Source organism: Oryx dammah, unplaced genomic scaffold, assembly GCF_014754425.2.
Source record: "Oryx dammah isolate SB20612 unplaced genomic scaffold, SCBI_Odam_1.1 HiC_scaffold_14, whole genome shotgun sequence".
NCBI classification, from domain to species: domain Eukaryota; kingdom Metazoa; phylum Chordata; class Mammalia; order Artiodactyla; family Bovidae; genus Oryx; species Oryx dammah.
The window spans coordinates 38,124,855-38,146,174 of record NW_024070198.1 but is presented as its reverse complement, the minus strand read 5'-3'; the positions used below and the strand labels follow the sequence as shown (position 1 = coordinate 38,146,174).

The window sequence follows — 21,320 nt, the reverse complement described above, 5'->3', positions numbered from 1 at the left end:
CCAGGAGCATTTCAACTGCATGAGTCACCTGGCTCATGAAAAAACAAACACTCCTCTGTGTAGCCAAAGTTTTTCAAAGAGTTTCTGCCCTCAGTCTTTCCACCCCACCTTCCACTGCTAAGGCTGCTGTCATCCGTGCCCCCAGTGCTGTTGACACGGCCACTGCCCGCTGGGCAGGCCTGTCATGGGGCTGGCTCTCCCCTGAGCAACAGGCCCACGTCCAGCTGTCCCCTGCACTTTGCCATCCGGACATACATGTGGGAGCATCTCTCCCTCCCAGTCTCAGGAAATGGCACTGCCGCTTACCGGCTTAGTCAGGACCACTGGCATCACCCTGTACTCCCCTCCTCCCCCCACCCCGTAGACTCAGCAGCCAACAGTGTTAAGCCGCTAGAACTCAGCCCCCTTCTGCCACCACCATGGCTCAGTCCAACAGCATCCCCTGCTGGTACTGCTCATCAATCCATTTCTAGCCTGCTCTTCTAAACCACACCTGCTTAAAAGCCTCAAATGGCTTCCCAGTACACCAGGATCAAGTCCAAATTCCTTGCCACGGCAGGTAGAAGACTGCCACTCCCGCTCCTCCCTCTGGACTGACGTCCATCAGTGTCTCTGAGCCTTCCCATACACTGCTCCCTGTGCTCCAGGTTAACCTCGCCCTGGCCTTCAAGTCTGACTTGGACGTCAATCACCTCCCTCCAGGGAGCTTTCCAGGATTCACAGGACTGAATTAGGTGCCCCATCCAGTGTGCTCAATGGCACCCCACTCCAGTACTCTTGCCTGGAAAATCACATGGACGGAGGAGCCTGGTAGGCTGCAGTCCATGGGGTTGCTAAGAGTCGGACACAGCTGAGCGAATTCACTTTCACTTTTCACTTTCATGCATTGGAGAAGGAAATGGCAACCCACTCCAGTGTTCTTGCCTGGAGAATCCCAGGGACGGGGGAGCCTGGTGGGCTGCTGTCCATGGGGTCGCACAGAGTCGGAAATGACTGAAGCGACTTAGCAGCAACTTAGCAGCAGCCAGTGTGCTCCCATAGCGCTCATGTCTCGCTTAGCACTTGCCACACAGCCATGCCATGGCCTGATTGCTGACCCTATGCCCCCACAGACAGTGCATCTTGAGAGTAAGAACTATTGTCGTGGGCATCAAGGAAGCCCCAGGATACGATACACAGGGCACAGTGTAGAGTAGGCACCCACGTTTGTGTACTGGGTGGAGGATGTTTCTAACACACCCTGCCCCAAGTCATCTCAGAGCACACCTGTGGGGCTTCCCTGGGGGTCCAGTGGTTAAGAACCTGCCTTGCAATGCCAGGGACACCGGTTTGATCTCTGGTCTGGGAAGATCCCACAGGTTGTGAAGCAACTAAGCCCGTGCCATGCAACTACTGAGCCTGTGCTCTCGAGCCCGGAAGCTGAAACCACTGAAGCCTGTGAGCCCTACAAGCCCATGCTCCACAAGAAGAAGTCCCCGAAGTGAGAAGCCCTCATGCTGCAGTGGAGAGTAGCCACCGCTCACCGCAACTAGAGAAAGCCTGCGTGCAGGGATGAAGACTCACCACAGCCGAAAAAATACATCTTAAAAAAAAACAATGCACCTGGGGCTTTCAGTTTTCCCTAGGCCACAATGACAGTTATCTCCAAATTTGGTAAAAGGTGTTTCACCACAGCCTAAAAGGACAAAACCAGTCAAAATGATCTACCAGTCAGCTCCACATAGCCACAAGTTTCTCCTAAACAAAATGACAAACGTGCAAAGGCTCCAAGTGAAGATTTAGCCACTGATTGATGATACAGTAATAATGGGAGGACATCTTTTCAAACCTGACACTTGGACCTTCCAGTCAGCCCCAGGAAGGGAGCGTGGAGGAGGACCAGGTAAGGAACGAAGGGCCGAGGCAAGGGTGGGAGGAGCCAGACTGCTTGAACATTCCTGTAAATCTTCGGATAATCCCCAGAGGGTCCGCATTTGACAGAGAGGGTTTTTTCTTTCGTTTGGTTGGAGTGGGGAGAAAGGGCACAATTTATGCCTAAAAGTGCTGAATATCAAAATATTTCACTTTATTTCTGTATCATAAATTTGTCATTTCAACAACTTTGATCATGAGCAAATACAGTAATATATAAAAAAAAATGAGGGTGAAAAAGATGTTATATTCATTTTCATAAAGTGCAGATTTAATTTTCAATTGTTTGCCCCAGTAGACATCACTTCACTTCAAATCCTCCCCTGACACCAACCAAGAAGGGGCTGTTTAAAAATTTTTTCCCTTAACAAATGTCTATCACCCAGGATAAATGAAAGATCCAATAAAGACAAGTTTTTCTGCAAACATTTTTCTGGTTAAGATTTTTGAGGACAAGAGTACTGAGTGAAAAAAATAACCTGTCATAATTAATATGAATACATATAACAAGAACGTAATTTTGACCCCCATGCTTATTTTGCAATTTTTAGGTCTCCAATTATGAAAAAGGTACCTAACTAAACGAGAATGGATACCTTCATATGTGGCCAAATTATTTTTACTGACGTTGTTTGAAGACATTCTCTGGTTTTGGCCTTTACAAGAAGTTAATTCTCACACTCCCTCACCAATTATATAAGGTTGCTGTTTCAGTCAGACAGACATTTATATTCAAAATGGGCTGCTTCTCTTATGCTACTACATAAGGACTGGCCTCTTTTTTCAAAAGAATATTGCTGGCAACTAGGTTAATTAAAGAGTACTCATGGCTTAAATTTGCCAAATGCTTACCTCTGCAACAGTATAAATATGGATTATTAAAGTTGTCTACTCAAGTATAAAATCTAGGCAAAACCCTTGTAATATAGGCAAAATATTCAAAGGCTAAGAAAAAAAATTTTCTTTTACAAGAAAGTGCAACTGCAGGGTCTTTTGAATGATCTTCTAGACGGTTCTGCAGAGAACTTAGTAGTTTGGCTCAGAAAGTGGAGTTCCTCATGAGGAATTAAAGTTCTTCCTAGAAGAATTCAAAGCAAAATTTCAGGCAGCTTTCTGAAAATAAATCGTTAGTTTGTGGTTACACAATGAGAGAAACTGGAACTTGCAATAATGAAGGCCTTCAGATTTGCTGCGATTTGCAGGAGAACTTGACAGAGCTGCTCTGCTCTTACCCCAGGATGACGGGCTTTTATAAAGTTACATAGATAGGTGGTTACAGCACTTTGTAAACATTGAGAGTAGGCATGAAATTAATCAGATAGGAAATCAGAAGTGTTTTCATGTGTGTTTCAGTGCTTTTTCAGGTCAAATTACAATGCTTTCAAATAAAACATTAAAAATATAACATTTTCTTGGTTATTTCCAGTATTTTACATAGTTAATGGATAATCATGGTGCTAGGGCTTTAGATCAGTCATCAGTGATACATTCTGTTCCACCGTCAGATTTTCAGCATTTGCTCCGCGGCTGCTAGATGGTAGAGGAAGTTTTCTGTGGCTGGTGGAAATCGTCTTTGCTTTAGTGCCTCATAATTGAGCACTCGCTTTTCTCCATCATCCGAAACTTCTGAAAATGGAGCCAGGTTGGTGAAGATTTCTTTTGTTTTTAGGGAGATATCCTTTAATAGAATAGGAAAATATATAGTACACTAGTGTCCAAAAATTTGAATAGCTCTCCAGAAATTTTCCTGCTATTTTTTAAGTTTATCAGACTAATTTTATTTATAAATTATAAAAAATGCAACAAATTTAAAACAACAAAAAATAAATGTCACGGCTAACTTTGCGCAGCAGCGGTGTTGGGAGTGGGGGGAATATTTTAACCTTTTTTTTTTTTTTTTAAAGTGCACAACTCAGTGGCGTTTTAAGTACTTTCATCATGTTGTGCAGCCATCACCACTACCCATTCCCAGAACTTTTTCATCATCCTAAACCAAAACTCTGTACACATTAAACAGTAACCCCCCACCAGCCCCCCTAGACCCTGGCAATCACCATTGTACTTTCTGCCTCTATGAACTTGCCTATTCTATTAATAGGTACTAGTGGAATCAAAACATCTGTCCTTTCGTGACTGGCGTATTTCACTCAGCATACTGTTTTCAAGGCTCATGCATGCTGTAGCCCACATCAGTGCTTCATTCTAAGGCTGAATAACATTCCACCATATGTGCACACTACTTGTTGTTTACCTATCCGTCCGCTGATGAACATCTAGGCTGTTTTTACCTTTTGGCCATTGTGAATAACGCTACTATGGACACGGGTACATAAATATCTATTTGAGTTCCTGTTTTCAATTTTTAATATAGAATTACCAAATCTATATTAATGCTGTGTTTGGCTCTTTGAGGAATCTGCTATTGTTTTTAGAACAAATCTCTTCCCAGAGTCCCCTCCTGCCTGGGATGAGCAGCCCAGCACCCGCCATACAGGCTTTCCTTCCCCTTCACCGACTGACGTTCCCTTTGGGACACTGAGTGAGGACTCAGCAGGGCTCGCATTAAAGTCATGTCTCTTTCCTGGTTTGCTGGTATCATTAATTCATTCAGACATTTTTGAATTCTGAATACATACCAGGCACTATGTCATACATTATACTGAACCGTCTATGGATCACTTTTCGTTCATGAAAAACACTGTAATTCAAAACTCAAATTTACACATTTCACCAACACTGTTTTCACTCTAATGTTGACGGTGGAATGGGTGGGTAGTGACCCTCTGTCCAGTAGGACAGTCATAAGAATCTGGGTTCTCAGGACAAAACCCGCCCACCCTTCCTGGCCATGGCTGGATGGGCCACCAGCACTGAGAGAAAAGCGTTGCTGGCAAGTGCCCACCAAACCTGCGGCCCTGCCCGCCCCTCGGTGGCTACAGCTTTCACAACAACTGCCTGATGTGGGCACCAGCCCCCTGTATCTGTCTCTCCCTGGAGCCTGGTGACCGACTGGCTCATCTTCATCGGGCCCATCCTGAAGACCTCCTCTGAGCAGCTGCCCATGGGCCACTCCATTCACTTCACTACGTGGGCAGCAGATAACCTGCCGCTGCCAAGCGGGACTTTTCGGGACCCCGTCGGTGGGAAGATGAAGGCATTACCTGTATTACTTGGCTGTCTGACTTCTCTGGATCTTCTGCCGACTGGACAATTAACTGACCGATTTCTTTATGCAGTTTGCCCATTGTCATAGCCTCTGGTGAGATCAAGAAGAATATGTTATGTGAATGTTTAGACATTTACAAAATGAAAAATAATCATCTACATGGCAACCCGAATGACTGTACAGAGAAACAACTGACAAGCCCCCACATCTCCATCCTGTTACTACACACAGATGAGATGGTTGGATGGCATCACTGACTCAATGGACATGAGTTTGAGTAGGCTCCGGGAGTTGGTGATGGACAGGGAGGCCTGCTGTGCTGCAGTCCACAGGGTCGCAAAGAGTCGGACATGACTAAGCGACTGAACCGAACTGACTACACACAAATACGACGACACAACAGAAGGCAAGGCACGATCATGATTTATATACTTCATGTCCAAAGTAAAAATACACCAATGCCAGACCAAAATTCTGATAAGAACTTTTTCTTTCTAGACAAAAACCTAATGAAAACTGACTACGTGTAGGTTGTGATTGTAAGCCAAGAGCCTGACTTTCCTGGCCACGTCTTCACAGTTGGGAATTCACGTTTATATTTCTGGCAAGAATATTGTGAAAGCAGTGCTTCCTGTCAGTTCTGCAGAAGCATCTCAACAATCACGGTGTAAAGGCCCTTAGGAATGAGCCAAGGCAGCAACCTAAGTTACAGTAATTATGGGCTGACCAAAAAGTTCGTTCAGGTTTTTCTGTAACGAACTTTTTAGCCAACCCAGTATCTACATTGCTATCTTCTGCAGCAAGGTTAACAGAGATTTCTGTTTAACACTTGAGAGGGACAGACTCCACAGGGATGAGCCCATTTCATTGACTCAGAGCAGCAGGGCACAGCAAGGAGCAGCCACGCTTTCCGGTCCTAACGCTTCAGCAGTTTCAGTGGCCCTGGCCACAGCTAGATTTCTACCACTCCAGCTTTACAAAGGGCAACATCTCCTAAAGACCTGATACTATATTTTGAATTTTTCACCATGAATATGTATTATGCTTATAATTTCCAAGTGAATTAAGAGAAAACAAGTTTTAGTTCTATTAATTGGAGGTTGCTAGATAAAGCCTCACATAATCAGAATCTAGCTAACAAATATCCCTCACTGGCTAGCATTCAGCTGCTCCCAATTTTAGGAGAAAGATAAAATGACAACACAAAAGTTACCAGTAATTCTCATCTAAAACCAAGACTTCACAATGTCCTGGGCTCAAAATGTGTAAAACGCAAACCTTTTCTACTTTATGCAGCTGTAATTTAGGATGATTTACAGTTTCCAGAAGTGACCCTATGACACTAGAGCACCCTGTCTTAGTCTTTAGCCTCCAAGAATATTCATTCCCTGGCGTTTACTGAGACATTGTTCAAAAAAATTTTCCACACAGGAGTCATATTCAACCCTTGCATAGTAAAAGATGGCTGCACACTCTTTGATACTTTGTCCTTCATGAGGTGGAGTCTAAATTCTTTTCCCTTAATGACCTGCTTAAACAAACAGAACACAGAGAAGTGACAGTATGTGACTTCCCAGACTAGGTTGCAGAAGACACTGTGGCCCCGTTTTGAATTACTGTGGGGGTGACCAACAGTCGCATGCTGAGAACACTCAAGCTGTGCTAGGGAAGGGCCCCTGTGGTGAGGCCGCCTGTCCACAGCCGTGTGAGCAGGCTTGGAAAGGGATCCTCTTCGCCCCAGCTGAGCTTTCATTTGACTGCAGCCCTGGCAACATCTTGATTAAAACCTCATGAGAGACCCTGAGCCAGAACCTCCTAGCTAAGTCCCTCCTAAATTCTTGCCCACCAAAACTTTGAGATAATAAGTATTTGGTGTTTTACATCACAATGTTTAGCAGTCATCTGTTATGCAGCAATAGATAACAAATACACTTTGTTTAAACAGAAAAGTGGAGAAACAAGAGGAACAGACCATTGATCTTACTAATATATATATACCATACAGCATAAGCACTCACACGTATCCTTAACCATTAGGTCTACTAGAATGAGTGCTGTGTTCTAGACATGGAAAAATCCATCCAGCACAACAGGTGAGTACTTAGTATTTAAACAATAAGAATCAGCCTAAAAAATACAACTGTTTTTGGCGTATATCCAGTGTCAACAACAGAGAACAGAGAACTAACCTTTTGCAAGCGGGGCAATGGTGATCTCACTGTCTGCCAGATTCACAAACACATCGTACAGGTCTGATCTATTGCTCACCTCCAAGTCCACAAATCCAGCGATATAACCTGTGTTACAGGGAGGACCAGCATTACTGGAGAAGGAGGAAATCACACTGTGAACATACCAAAACGGGAGTGAGTCTAAGAGCTCATCAGCTTCTTTTCTTCTCTGCGTTACTTATCCAGGGCATTTAAGCTGTATCCGTGGTATTTCTTAAGGTGACATTATTGCCAACTGTCTGAAGAAACTCACACCCCCCTCAGAATGTCCCCAAATTAGATTTTATGTCAAGGAAGAAGGCTGAAGTAAAGCATCAGCTTTTTAGTTGTCGCTATTTGGGTCAAGAATGACAGAGGAGGGAATTCCCTGGTGGTCCAGTGGTTAGGACTTGGTGCTTTCACTGCTGGGTCCCGGGTTCAATCCTTGGTTGGAGAACTAAGATCCCACAGGTCTTTATCTGTGCGGCCAAATAAAAAATAAAGTCTTTAAAAGAGAATGACAGAGAAAACAGCGTGTAGCAAGGATCCTCTTGACCACTGTCCCCTCCCAGGTCTCTGTCGCCAAGAAGTCACAGCCAAACACTCAGGTTCCTCAGGGATAGCATGGAAGAAACAGCATCATCGTCACCAACTTTAGATCAGATACAATAAACACTAGAGGAACCAAAGCAACTCAAGAATCAGCAGACTGGACTTCCCTGGTGGTCCAGCGGTTAGGAATCCACCTGCCAGTGTAAGGGACATGGGTTTGACCCCTACTCCAGCAAGAATCCACATGCCGTGGGACAACTAAGCCCGTGGGCCGCAACAACTAAAGCCTGTGTGCCCCAGAGCCCATGAGCCTCAACAAGAGCAGCCACCGCAATGAGAAGCCTGCGCACTGCAACTGGAGAGCAAGCCCCACTTGCTGCAACTAGGGAAAGCCTGGGTGCAGCAGCAAAGATCCAGTACAGCCAAAAATAAATAAGTAAAAAGGAGTCAGCAGACTTTTGGAACTGGTGTTAAAGGTTCCCTGACTTTAGATTTCACAGATCAATACAATGAAAATAAATTGGTTTTTTTGGACCAATTTTACTTTACCAAGTGAGGACATTTAAAAAACAACAGCAGTAACAAAAGCAAAAACCTACCATAGAGCATCATGGGGTGCTCAAAGATTCCCTCAGGTATAAGAAAATGTGATATATGATGACCAAAATCATGTATCAAATATGATTCATAAAACCATGATTTATATGATATATAAAATCATATATCAAATATTAAAAAAAAAGATACTGCAGATTGCTAGAGAGAGAGGACACTATTCAGCAAGTGTTCCTGAGCCAAGTTGCTATCCAGATGGAAAAAACTGAAATAGTGAAACTCACATCCTACCTACAAAAATAGTAATTACAGGTAGATAAAAGGCTTAAACGGGGAAGAAAAAACTTTATAAATTTTTACAAGAAAATATAGGAGAATATCTTTCTGCCATTGGGATAGAAATTTTCTTAAACAAAATATAAAAGATAAAATCATAAGTCTAAAAACATCCCAACACATTAAGATTTCTATTCATCAAAAGATACCATGAGGGGAGACTTCCCTGGCGCTCCAGTGGCTAAGTCTATGCTTCTACTGCAGGGGGTATAGGTTCAATCCCTGCTCAGAGAACTAAGATCCCACAAGTCTTGAAACATGCCCCACTCCATAAAAAGGAAAATGAAAATGGTGGTAACTTTTAGGTGATTTTGTGTATTTTATCCATTTCTTTTAATTTTATAATTTTTATTAGAGTATAGTTGATTTACAACATTTTATTAGTTTCAGGTGTACAAATTTTTTTAATTAAAAAACTTTTTAAGGGAAAAAACAACTGGCTGCATTTACCAAAGAAATACTAAATAATCAACATTCCCCTTGCTATGTTGTGCTTAGTCGCTCAGTCGCGTCCAACTCTTCGCAACCCCATGGAGTGAAGCCCGCCAGGCTCCTTGGTCCATGGGGATTCTCTAGGCCAGAATACTAGAGTGGGTTGCCAGGCCTTCCTCCAGGGAATCTTCCCAACCCAGGGATTGAAGCTAGGTCTCCCACGTTGCAGGCAGATTTTTACTATCTGATCTACCAGGAAAGGGCAACATGCCCCTTAGAAATGCTCTAAAATTAAAACAAAACAAAATCCTCCCCCAAACAAAACACAGCCCTGGTTAAAGCTGAGCTTCTCCTCCCCTGGGAGCCTGCTGCCTACCTGGGCACATCTGTAGGGCTTCCAGTTCATCGGCATCCAGGTGCACGTAGGAGTGAAGTATGGTCCAGTCCTGTCGATGCCATACCAGGGCAGGCAGACTCCTGGGGAATCAAAGTGAGAACACAGATGGTTGCCAGCCCACCCCTGGGACTCTGCCCATCCTGTTCCCTCTTCTTCTGGGGGAGGAAACTGGCTTCCAGATGCAGAAGGAGAACAAACGCTCACTGTGCCAACACCTCAAGGCTTCAAAGTAAAGTAACGCAGCGTTTTGCTGTTGTTTAGTTGCTCAGTTGTGTCCGACTCTTTGTGACCCTGTGGACTGTAGCCCATCAGGCTCCTCTGTCCATGGGATTTCCCAGGCGAGAAAACTGGAATGTTGCCGTTTCCTTCTCCAGGGGATCTTCCTGAGCCAGGGATCAAACTCCCGAGTCTCCTGTATTGGCAAGTGGATTCTTTACCACTGAACCACCAGGGAAGCCCAAGTGTTTTAAACATGACTTTTTGGGTCCGATAAGCTACAAAAAACTGAAGGAATTAGTTTCAACAGATCTCCATGGTGGAAAGAAAGTGAAAGTCAAGTCGTTCAGTCATGTCCGATTCTTTGCGACCCCATGGCTCACCAGGCTCCTCCATCCATGGGATTCTCTAGGCAAGAACATTGGAGTGGGTTGCCATTTCCTTCTCCAGGGGATCTTCCCCACCCAGGGATCGAACCTGGGTCTCCTGTGTTGTAGGCAGACGCTTTATCGTCTGAGCCGAAAGGAATGATGCTTTTAAAGTGTTCCCCCATGGTCCAGTGATTAAGACTCTGCCTTCCACTGCAGGGGGTGCAGGTTCCATCCCTGCTTAGGGAGCATCCCACATGCCTCACAGGGCAGCCAAAACAACAGTAATAATGAAGTGCTCTTCCCAATGCCCCACTCTGCAGGCTGCCACAGAAGTGGTCTGGGGGTAAAATCCAAAGTGGGCCCTGCAAGCAAGGAATTTTTTTGAAGCCTCCCATTTCATATTTAAAATTCCAGCCAAACTTGCAAACTACTTTGTGTCTGTTTTTATACGAAAATAAGTTTTCTTAAAAAACTTCCAGTGAGACAGCTACTTCATTCAGGAAGAAGTATGCATTGAATGCACCTGTGGTTTTGTGAACCCTCTGGTGGCCTACTAGACATCTCAGAAACTGAGGACACTCAGGTTTGCATAAATGTAGAGGAAGAGGGAAAATGGGTGGAAAAACACAGAATTTGGGAGTGAGAGCAGGATAACAATTCTGGTCCCATTACTGTGACCTAAGGCAATCACCATCCTAACAACCATAATCATTTCTAGAGTGCACACTATGTGCAAGGCACATGCTGAGCATGTTACACAAATTATTTCCAATCCTGAAACCAAACTTATGAGGTAGGTATTACCAGCTTCATTTCACAGATAAAGAAACTGAGGTGTAGAAACATTATATATCCTTTACGTGGTCACAAGGCTAAGAAGTTGTCTCCCAGGACTTTACCCCAGGTCTTTCTGCCCAGCAAGCCTTTTTTCTTCTCAGTATCTAACCACTTAGCCTCGATCTGCTTATCTATAAACAGGGCAGTCACACTTCCTCCCAGGGTTCTTCTTGTGAGTAAGTCTAATACATCCAAGTGACTTACACAATGCCTCACATACAGTGAATAGCATAAATGCTAGCTCCTCTGCTTTTACAAAAGAATCTAAGAACAAATCTAAGTTAGATTTGGCAAAGAAAACAAAACAAATCTATATTTACTATATAAATAAGAGTCTGGGATAAAACAGAATGGAAGAACAACTTGCCAAAAACAGGGGTCAGGCAACTATGGCCCATGAGTGCACCGCCCTTCTTTGCACGCAAGGTTTCACCGGAACATAGCCATGCTCATTCATCTACGCATGGGCTGTCCATGGCTGTTTTTATGCAACCTATGGCAGGTGAGTAATTGGGACAGAAAGTATATGGCTACAAGGCTGATATCTACTCTCTGGCAAGAGAATGTGTGCAAACTTCCTGCTCCAAAATATTCACATTTCAAAATTTAAAGAAGAATCTGTTCAAACTCAGTGACCTTGAATACGAAATCTAAACCAAAGTGGCATTTCACCCCTAAGCTAACACATCTTATTTATTCCAACGTGCAAAGCAACAGACCCCACAGTGACACAGAGGACCCCAAAGTGGCTGCCAACAAAGTTTACACTTGTTAATGATAAGAGATCATACCTGGTAAACTCCTGGACAGCTTCTATTTTGGGATGATAGACGACAATTCTTTTCTTTAGCATCAGTGCTGTGTGTAAGATAACAGTTTCCATTCCAAATTGAGATACAATGTCTTAAAACAAAAAAACAATTGTGAGTGCATTAAACATTATATAAGGAAATCAAGTTTTTATCAGAAATAATTCTTATCACATGAACGCATAATTATTTTCAATACAGATAATAAATTTCGGTAAATGTTATAAGTACAGAAGCACCTTAGTTGGTGGATGGTCGTATCACTCTGTACATCTGCTCCCCAGGATGGGTGCTACAGGAGCTATACCCACTCCCACGAGGGACTGGATGGCTGGGTGCAGAGGTGAAGCCAGATTCACAAGAAAAGGGAATTATATGAAGGGAATCAACATCTTTGGGGTCGTGAAAGCTTAAGTTTAAGAAAAAAGGTTCACTGACCCCCCAAACCTACATACACATCACTGCACAAGTCCTTGTGAGAGACAGCTGGACAAACACCTAACACCTCAACAGGGATGCTTAGAAACCAGACGAAACAGTGGGATCAGGGATGAGAATAAAGGCCAGCACCACCCGCGGAATCCTTTCTTTCCTTGTTTAAGGACACAAACTCTTGGCTCAGCTCCAGGCTGGACTTTCCAGCGAGGGAAAAGAGGCAGGGAGTTAGACTGGGAACCGGGGCAAGGGCTTTAGCTCCGCTGGAGGAAGAGGTCACTGCTAAGATCTAAGGAAAGGAAAACGATGCAAGTCAGTGGAGACTTCAACCTGCAAACTTCAGCATGCAGATCGAAGAACTCTCTATAGACAGTTGGAATCATATGGAAAGAAACACCACACAAGTCTGCATTCCTGACAGAGTTCTAACCACATAAGGAAATGGAGAACTACCTTCCCGCACAGGAAACAAATATCATGTAGATGAAAACATGTGGAAAGAGGAAATAACACTCTAACGTGAGACTGTCCTTGGCCTGGGGTTTTGTTATTGTTGGGATAGGTTTTTGTTTCTTTTTTGCATTTTTTTTTTTTTTTACCTTTGATGGAACCTGCAAGGTATGCCTTTCGGGTATCAAAGTCCTTGCTAAGGAAAGAGCCATTTTCTTCACTCTGGCATATCCCCTTCGTGAGAACCGCGATGTAACTCTCCATCATCTTAACTGGACTCCCATGCTTCAGGTACATTCTATGAGAAAGGACAAAAAAGCAAGCGTGCTTCTAGTTAGCATAGACCACCTGGGATAACGCACCAAGGCCAGGCATGGGTACATTCTAAAGAGCCTGAGCCAACTTGCTAACACACTTCTGAATGCCTGTATCTTTTCATGACATGGTTACTTCCATAAATTTACTTGGAAAACATATTAGAAAGATAAAACCACCACTGGAGAAACCTTCAACAGTTCTGTGAAGTCAGCTCTCGTTACATCTGGGGAGGCCGGGTGAGGTCCACTTAGGCAAGAGAATGAACTAAGGACTTCCTGAGGCCCCGCTGTTCTCAAGAATACTGTATCCTTTTTTTTTTTTTTTTTCCCCCCACCAAGAATACTGTATCCTTATCTGTTTTTATGTCTTACATTCACAGGTGGTGTCGTTGGGCATAACAACTCTTGTTTTATTGCTGGATTTCCTTTCATAAGAAAGGAGTTTATGCATTGTCCACAGAGAAAGCAACAATTAGTTGTAGAACATATACTGACTATTGGAGTTCTCAGAGGTAGCTATATTTAGATAATTAAGAAATCAAACTCCTCTAAATTTCTGGTGATAAATACACACTAGATACATTCATTAAATTTAAAAGGTCCAGAAAATGCTGACAGGAAGCCGGCTACATTTACAGCTCACATGTGATATCAGGCCCCTCCCCTGCAATCTCTTCCTGTGAGAAACTAAATGTGAACTCTTCTAGAGAAGCAGGCCTGGGTCTACTTGGGCATTTTAGTAGCTGAAGGGGTACAAAATTAGGATGAACATAAAATAACTATTTAAGACAGCTCCCTTGAAAACTATATTTATTGTAGATTAAGTGAAAAAAAGCATGGGATTTAACTGCTTGTTAAATTTCATCAACTGTCAGTGTTTTAAAATTATTTTTGTGCACACACTGGGGGAAATGAGGCCGAGGATAATGAATATGGTGAACTGTCACGTAGAGAAAACAGTCAACCCCATGAACTCATCCAGTGCTTATAGATGAAGAAAACAGCTCCAGTAAGACATAAGGCAGGCAAGTCCAGGAGCTGCCCTGGGGTGGGGGGTCAGGAGGAAGAACTGGAGACTGGGAACTGGGGAAAGAGGGGACTTAGACTTCACTGTATACCCTTTGGTGTTATTTGCATTTCTTTTTATTATGTGCTTACATTACCACTACCAAAGCAGAGCAGAAAACCAAATGGCACCAATAAAATGATTACATATTTAAAAAATAAAATAAAATTTCATTTAAAAAATTTTAAATTATAAAAAGGGGTCATGGCAGTGGGCCCAGATCCCACAGAGGGAATGGACCCTGCCATGTGGGATTCCCCGGCCACTGTGTGCAGCGTGCCGTGAAGGGCACCTCTCACCAGAAATGGGAGAGGGCACCTTCCCGCCATTAAAAAGTGCTTTTCTAACTAACACAACATTGTAAATCAGCTATACCTTAGTAAAAATAAAAAAAGGAAAGTGAAAAAGTGTTTATCTCTGCGTGTGTAAAGAGGCACATGTGTTCGTGGGGAGCCTGAGTGAGCGTGCAGAGAGCACGTGCATGTGGACAGGTGCCAGGGCAAACACTTAAGGGTGTTAGTGGGGGGCGGGCAGAGGAAGTGGTTGGCATCAGCTTGAGTCCTCATTCCTGTTGTAACTGTGACAGGAGGAGAGAATTCAGAGTGTGACAAGGTCACAGCACGGCACAAGCTGAGAAACCCTCTGGGCTTCCTCCAGGGCAGGAAGTACGGTCTAAAGCTACCTGGCCTTTGGAGGCCCAGAAGGGCCCAGAATATCTCCCAGTGAATTCAGTTGAGTAACCTAACCTCGACTCAATCAAATGAAATGGGAGTCCACTGTTTGTTCAAAAACACCTCTGCAGTGTCTTTAGTTCATGGCTTCTGGACAGTTGACCCTAATAGTAACAATCTCCCTTTGTGTCAGAGCCGTATTTGCAGACAGCTGTGTCTATTCCACAGTGAGCCACACTCCTAGAATTTATCTCATGGAGAGCAAGAAGTTTTTATCACAGCTGACTGCAAAAACAGTAAAACTTCGTTTTGTCAAAATATAACCTAACTGTAACATTTAGATCATGAGATGGTATTCTTACACTTTGTGTATGTATGTGTATACATATATAAAAATGGCAAAAATGCAACCATTTATCAAGCTTGTAGTGTGAAAAACAAAAACAACGCCTCTTATCCCGGCCCCCCATAAAAATCTACATACTGGATGTAAATCTGAGGTTAATACATAACACTGTCACTAGACAGAATTATAATTCTGTCTAGTGACAATATTAGAAAAAAAAAAAAAGCAAAACCCGTAATCCTGCAAAAGTCTTGTTTAAAGAAAAAGATAATGTCTCTCACGTATAAGAGAGATTTCATTAATTTCACTAGATACACTTATCAAGGCAAGAAAGCGAACTAGTATACTTCAGATTAATTTTTTCAACAGTTGTGAAACTGAAGGAGTCCACTTGAATCATGATTAACCAGTTCATCAGTTTCTCAACTCCTTAGCATTCCAGCTAAAAAATATTTTCCTGTCCTTAAGCATAATTCAAAATGCCTGTTAGCCTTCCCCAATGACTCCCACACACAGACTGACACAGATGAACCAGCTTACCACTTCCGTCCTAAGGAAAGTTCCAGCTTGGAAATGAGCAGAAGTAAAATGCCAAAAGTGGCAAGTGACTCAAAATACCCAGCACCTACAACAGTTGTGCAAACTGCCTTTTCTCCCCCCGTCTATCATTTTCCCTGATAACAGGAGCAGTACCATAGAAGTAAGACAAAATTCCTCTTTATAAAAGTGTCCAAACAGAAGGCTGAAATACGCTTCCTCATGTAGAAATCTGCTACATGACTATTGAGTAAGATCCTCATTTTTGTATATTAGCATTTAATACAGTTTTCATACAGACCTACACAATATCCTAGTGAAGGCGGCATATTTCTCTGGATTAAAATCTTTGGCGGTCAGAACAATAGAAAAATGAGTCACCTGTCCAAAACAAACAAAAAAAAGTACACTCTTTAAAGACACTTTAATAGAATTAATCTTTATTACTACATCCTAACAAGCCTCTTGTATAAGACAAACCAGCATTAAAAAGAAAAGACCAAAATGTAACAAGTCCTCACTTGCCTCTTTATACTTTTATGTGTATATTATGTATAAATATATACACACATAAAAAATATTTTATGTGTATATATATACATAAAAATTATATATACATATATTTAATTTCCTTTTAGTTAGAATTCTTTTCCTCAAAAACATAAAAATATTTCAAATGTCAGAAATGTGAGTTTTTATTTAAAACCCCTTATCCTCATCAAAGCAGAATTAGGAATGCTATATCAGACCTACCACTTAGTGACTATTTTTCATTAATGAAATAGAAGGATGGAAAACAACATATATATGTTTCAGTAAAAATCATACAGTTCCCAAAATATTCAAGTCTCTATAGGGTGTTATATAGGCTAAAGGGCATTGTTATAACCTTCATTTATTTATATGCCTCTATTACTATACACACAAATTTCTGATCATCATATCCCTATTATTCCCATTAGTATCTTTTTACAATTCACATTTTCTAATTATTAATCTCTGTTTTGTCTTAAACCTCTTACAGTTTCTAAATTGTTGCCTTCTTGTTTACTTTAAATGTAATTCCTTACATTTAAACTGGTATCCTGAACATGCTTCACACCATCTGGTGACTGACTATAGAAATAGCCCCGAAATGCTAAAAGAAGTCTTCACCCGGAAGCCGACCAGGGGCTCGGCCACTCGGTACCAATATTCTCTTCTCTGAGAAACCCTGCTGGTTGTGCGGGACTAGGAAAGTCCAAAATGACCACATACTTACTGGGTTTTAGCCTGTCACCTTGATGGTGTCCATATCAAATGACACACACACACAAAGTCTACTGAACACACAAATTTCCTTAGTTATCCTCTCTATTCTTAACATCCCCTTATCAAACATAAACCAATAAAAAAGTTTTCTTAACCAGGATAATTATATCCTTCAAAATAGTTTTTAATTATGGAAAATTACTTCTTCCCACTTTTAATCAGAGTCAAGGCTTTGAAAACTTTTCTACATTTCTATTCCATCCAAGTGTAACTTGGGAAAAGCTTCTCTATACCAACCACAGGTCAATCAACATAATGATTGAGAGTGAAATGTGAAAGAGAACATTCCCAATTAAAATCATATATTTAATATTTTCCCAAAACATATTACGAATGAGGAAGTCTAAAGCTAAGGGTTACTGGAATAATCTTACATCACTTAGAATATTTTTCCATTTTGTTGACCTTCCTACAGTCATACCTTTTTCAAAATGGAAGAATCTGGAACTTCAACTGTCGTGATATAAAACCACGTTCTTCTGTACTGACCAAAGACGAAGGGATGGAGCAGTTTGTTTTCATCTGTAAGGCAGCATTTTCTCAGCAGCAGATTCCTTAAAGTAGCTGTGGTGGAAGGGTAACACCACACCCACAGAACTTCTCCATTTGTGTCCTTTTCTACGGTGGAAAGATGGTCACTGTGAGAATGTCAAACAGCAGCAAGGAAGTGAATTGATTGGTTACTTATAAGCACTTCGTGGAATCAGTTTCAACACCCCCATTTTACAAAGAAACCCATGTGAGATCCCCCACCCCCATCCCCTAGTTCTCACCTACCTCTCCTGGTCCCATTAGCTAGCTCTCCTGATCTTGAATTTTAGGCCACCTGAGTAAGAAGCTTTTCTAACAATTCATGAGTGAAAATGTAGCTTTAGAGGTTTGGTAGGGTCTTCCCTTGGAGACGGCAATGGCACCCACTCCAGTACTCTTCCCTGGAAAATCCCATGGACGGAGGAGCCTGGTAGGCTGCAGTCCATGGGGTCGCTATGAGTCGTACACGACTGAGCGACTTCCCTTTCACTTTTAACTTTCATGCATTGGAGAAGGAAATGGCAACCCACTCCAGTGTTCTTGCCTGGAGAATCCCAGGGACGGGGGAGCCTGGTGGGCTGCTGTCTATGGGGTCGCACAGAGTCGGACATGACTGAAGTGACTTAGCAGCAGCAGCAACAGCAGCAGCAGCAGGGTCTTCCCTATCTCTTCCCATACAAATTCTCATAAACTTATAATCACTTTACCTTACAATCTAGTTGGAAGTATGTTTAATAAATACATAGAAAGGGTTTGTTGAAAACTGGAAATTAAGAAAATGGGGAAATCTCTGTTATATCATGCTATGCACTGATAGTATGAAGTCTATATTTAAAATTTTAATAATAATGGTTAAACAGTTATACATGAAGTTTCACCAAAGTCAACACCTCAGTAACAAAATAGGAGCAATTTCTAATAAAAACTCCAGGCAAAAAACAGTCTAAAATTTAGAGAAACAGTAACTGAACATATATCAGTAAAAATCCAGTTTTTCATCAACAGAGTTAAAAAAAAAAAACTTTTATTATGAAAATGTCAAGTATAAAAAAAAAGTAGAGAATGATAAAATGAACCTCCATCACTCAGCTTCAGCAATTATCAACACCTGGTCCTCCTCCGGTCATAAGGGGAAGGAGTTCCACTTAGCCCCATTATTTTAAGCCAATCCCTTTTAAGTTCATGTAAACATGAAAAAAATTTTTTAATGAATTGAAAATGTAGCTAGTCATCTTTTTCTTTGCTGATACCAGATAAAGTCGTGGTTTAATTCAGTCTTAACTCAAAAGTACCTTCAAGGACAAAGAAGTCTTAACGACAATTGATCAATTGTGAATGACTCTTTGGGACCCCATGGACTGTATATGGAATTCTCCAGGCCAGAATACTGGAGTGGGGATCTTTCCAACCCAGGGATCGAACCCAGGTTTCCCGCATTGCAGGCTGATTCTTTGCCAGCTGAGCCACAAGGGAAGCCCAAGAACACTGGAGTGGAAGATGTCTTAGGTACTTAGGTTTTGTTTTGAAACAGTTTTAAAATCACATTAGAAATAAACACAGAATCTGTTCCCAGATAAATGCACTCCTTTGAGACAGTGAAAATAATCAGCAACATTTAGTCACATTTCCACCAGTTTTGCTAAATCCAAGCAACTTGCTTGTGCACTAGGGTTTAGGCATATGTGAAGATCTCTGGAGAATATTTTTTCAAAGGACAACGGCATGCAGAGAACGACAGACGTTCACCTAAACCAACCCCAAGCTCACTGTCGCTGTAGGATGGACGTTGCTTCAAAACCCATTGCACAAGGCTCGGGCATGCATTTCCGGCAGCCCAAAGATCCTAACTTTCTTATACATTGATTTCCTCAAAAGAAACTGGGATTCCACCCACTATGATATTACATGTTACATGCATGACTTCTCTCTTCGGATGCAGGCAGTCTCCCCTGGTATGAGGTGGGGCTCTGGGGCTAGACTGCAAGGGTCCCCATCCTGGGTCCACCACTTCCTAGTGTGCCTTCTTGCACAAATGACACCTTGGGCCTCCATCTGCTCCGTGAAGTGGGCATCAAACATTAGCCAGACCCCCTGGAGCCGAGGTGAGAATCAAACGGGAAACAATCGATGCAGAACGCGCAACACCCCGGGCCTGCAGCAGGCCACCGCGTCTGGAACCGCTCGATCACATGACCGGGGCCAGCCGGGCGCCGGGGTGGCGCCCGTCTCTGCCTCGCTCAGAGGGACCCCGGCCCTGCAGCCTCACATACGTGCGGCCTGCAAGCTGCCCTCGGCCTCACCGGGGACTCGCCTGAGCAACTCGGTCAGCTTTCACGTCCAATCTCGTCTGCAGCCCAGAGCACCCAGGAGGACTTCCCTCATAGATCTCTGGAGGTCTCCGGGGTCCCCCCGCCCTGCCTCCCAGCCCCGGCAGGCCCCAAACAAGGCCGCGGGCGCACAGGCCCAGGACTGCAAGCCCGGCCCCTGCGCCGAGGAGGTCGGGCCCACAGTCCCCAGCCCAGGCCCAACTTGGAAGGGGCCGCGCTCTCCCCACCGCTGGCGGTGCTGCAGGCCGCGGGAGCAGGGGTCGCCCCGGGCCCAGGCGGAGACGGAATTGGGTGCGGGCCTGCGGGGCAGGGTGCCTGTGTCCTCACCGATCAGCCCGACTCCGAGCATCAGCTGAGTGTCCGCAGCCTCTGTAGCAGCCATTTTCCGCCGTAGCCGCTGCCACCTCAGAGAGCAAATCCTAGCTCCCAGCCCGTAGACCCCGCCCCTCCTCCTGACCCGCCCACGCAGGGGCCCCACCCGCTCGCAGGCCCCACCCTCCAGGCCTCGCCCCTAGCCCTCATCCAGGCCCCGCCCCCGCCCTGAAGACACCTCCTCCCTGACCCGCTCTCCCGGACTTCCTGCCTCGCCATTTACTTTCGCCCCAGGCGACTCACCCTCGAGTCCTGTCTCTGTCTCTAACCCAGATCTTCATCCTCTGCCTCCTCAGTTCAGTTCAGTTCGGTTCAGTCGCTCAGACCTGTCTGACTTTTTGCGACCCCATAGACTGCAGCATGCCAGGTCTCCCTGTCCATCACCAACTCCCGGAGTTTACTCAAACTCGTGTCCATTGAGTTAATGATGCCATCCAACCATCTCATCCTCTGTCCGTCCCCTTCTCCTGCCTGCAGTCTTTCCTTCCGTCCCCTTCTCCTGCCTGCAGTCTTTCCTAGCATCAGGGTCTTTTCAGGTGAGTCAGTTCTTCGCATCAGGTGGCCAAAGTATTGGAGTTTCAGCTTCAGCATCAGTCCTTCCAATGAATATTCAGGATTGATTTCCTTTAGGATGGACTGGTTGGATCTCCTTGCAGTCCAAGGGACTCTCAAGAGTCTTCTCCAATACCACAATTCAAAAACATCAATTCTTTGGCGCTCAGCTTTCTTTATAGTTCAACTCTCACATCCATACATGACTACTGGAAAAACCATAGCTTTGACTAGACAGAACTTTCTTGGCAAAGTAATGTCTCTGCTTTTTAATATGCTATCTAGGTTGGTCATAACTTTTCTTCCAAGGAGTAAGCATCTTTTGATTTCATGGCTGCAGTCACCATCTGCAGTGATTTTGGAGCCCCCCAAAATAAAGTCTGTCACTGTTTCCCCATCTATTTTCCATGAAGTGATGGGAACCGGATGCCACGATCTTAGTTTTCTAAATGTTGAGTTTTAAGCCAACTTTTTCACTCTCCCCTTTCATTTTTATCCTCAGCCCACCCTAATCTTTGCTCTTCCCCTCAGGCTTTCCTCATTCTACCTCTGCCTGCCGGTCTGGCCCTAAAGAGGTGTTGGGTTGAAGGGAAGGTCTCCCCATTCATTCACT

The 21,320-nt window shown here is 43.6% G+C and overlaps 1 protein-coding gene across 5 annotated transcripts; it reads right to left on the bottom strand.

Moving 5' to 3' along the window:
- Positions 1-2,044: 2,044 nt before the first annotated feature.
- Positions 2,045-20,237, bottom strand: DENND10 (DENN domain containing 10). 5 transcript variants are annotated; one of them, XM_040254843.1, is made up of 9 exons: positions 20,111-20,237; positions 17,347-17,563; positions 15,916-15,995; positions 12,827-12,975; positions 11,775-11,886; positions 9,539-9,639; positions 7,267-7,374; positions 5,073-5,167; positions 2,045-3,589 (listed from the first exon to the last, which is right to left on the bottom strand). In XM_040254843.1, exons 4-9 carry the CDS (start codon positions 12,972-12,974, stop codon positions 3,413-3,415), a joined length of 741 nt encoding a protein of 246 aa, XP_040110777.1. In that variant the 5' UTR covers position 12,975; positions 15,916-15,995; positions 17,347-17,563; positions 20,111-20,237; the 3' UTR covers positions 2,045-3,412. The 5 variants fall into 5 exon arrangements, with proteins under 5 accessions (XP_040110777.1, XP_040110776.1, XP_040110775.1 ...); XM_040254841.1 differs by having other exon boundaries at positions 2,051-3,589; positions 17,347-17,543; positions 20,111-20,230; XM_040254842.1 differs by lacking the exon at positions 7,267-7,374 and having other exon boundaries at positions 17,347-17,543; positions 20,111-20,230.
- Between the last annotated feature and the right edge of the window lie 1,083 nt (positions 20,238-21,320).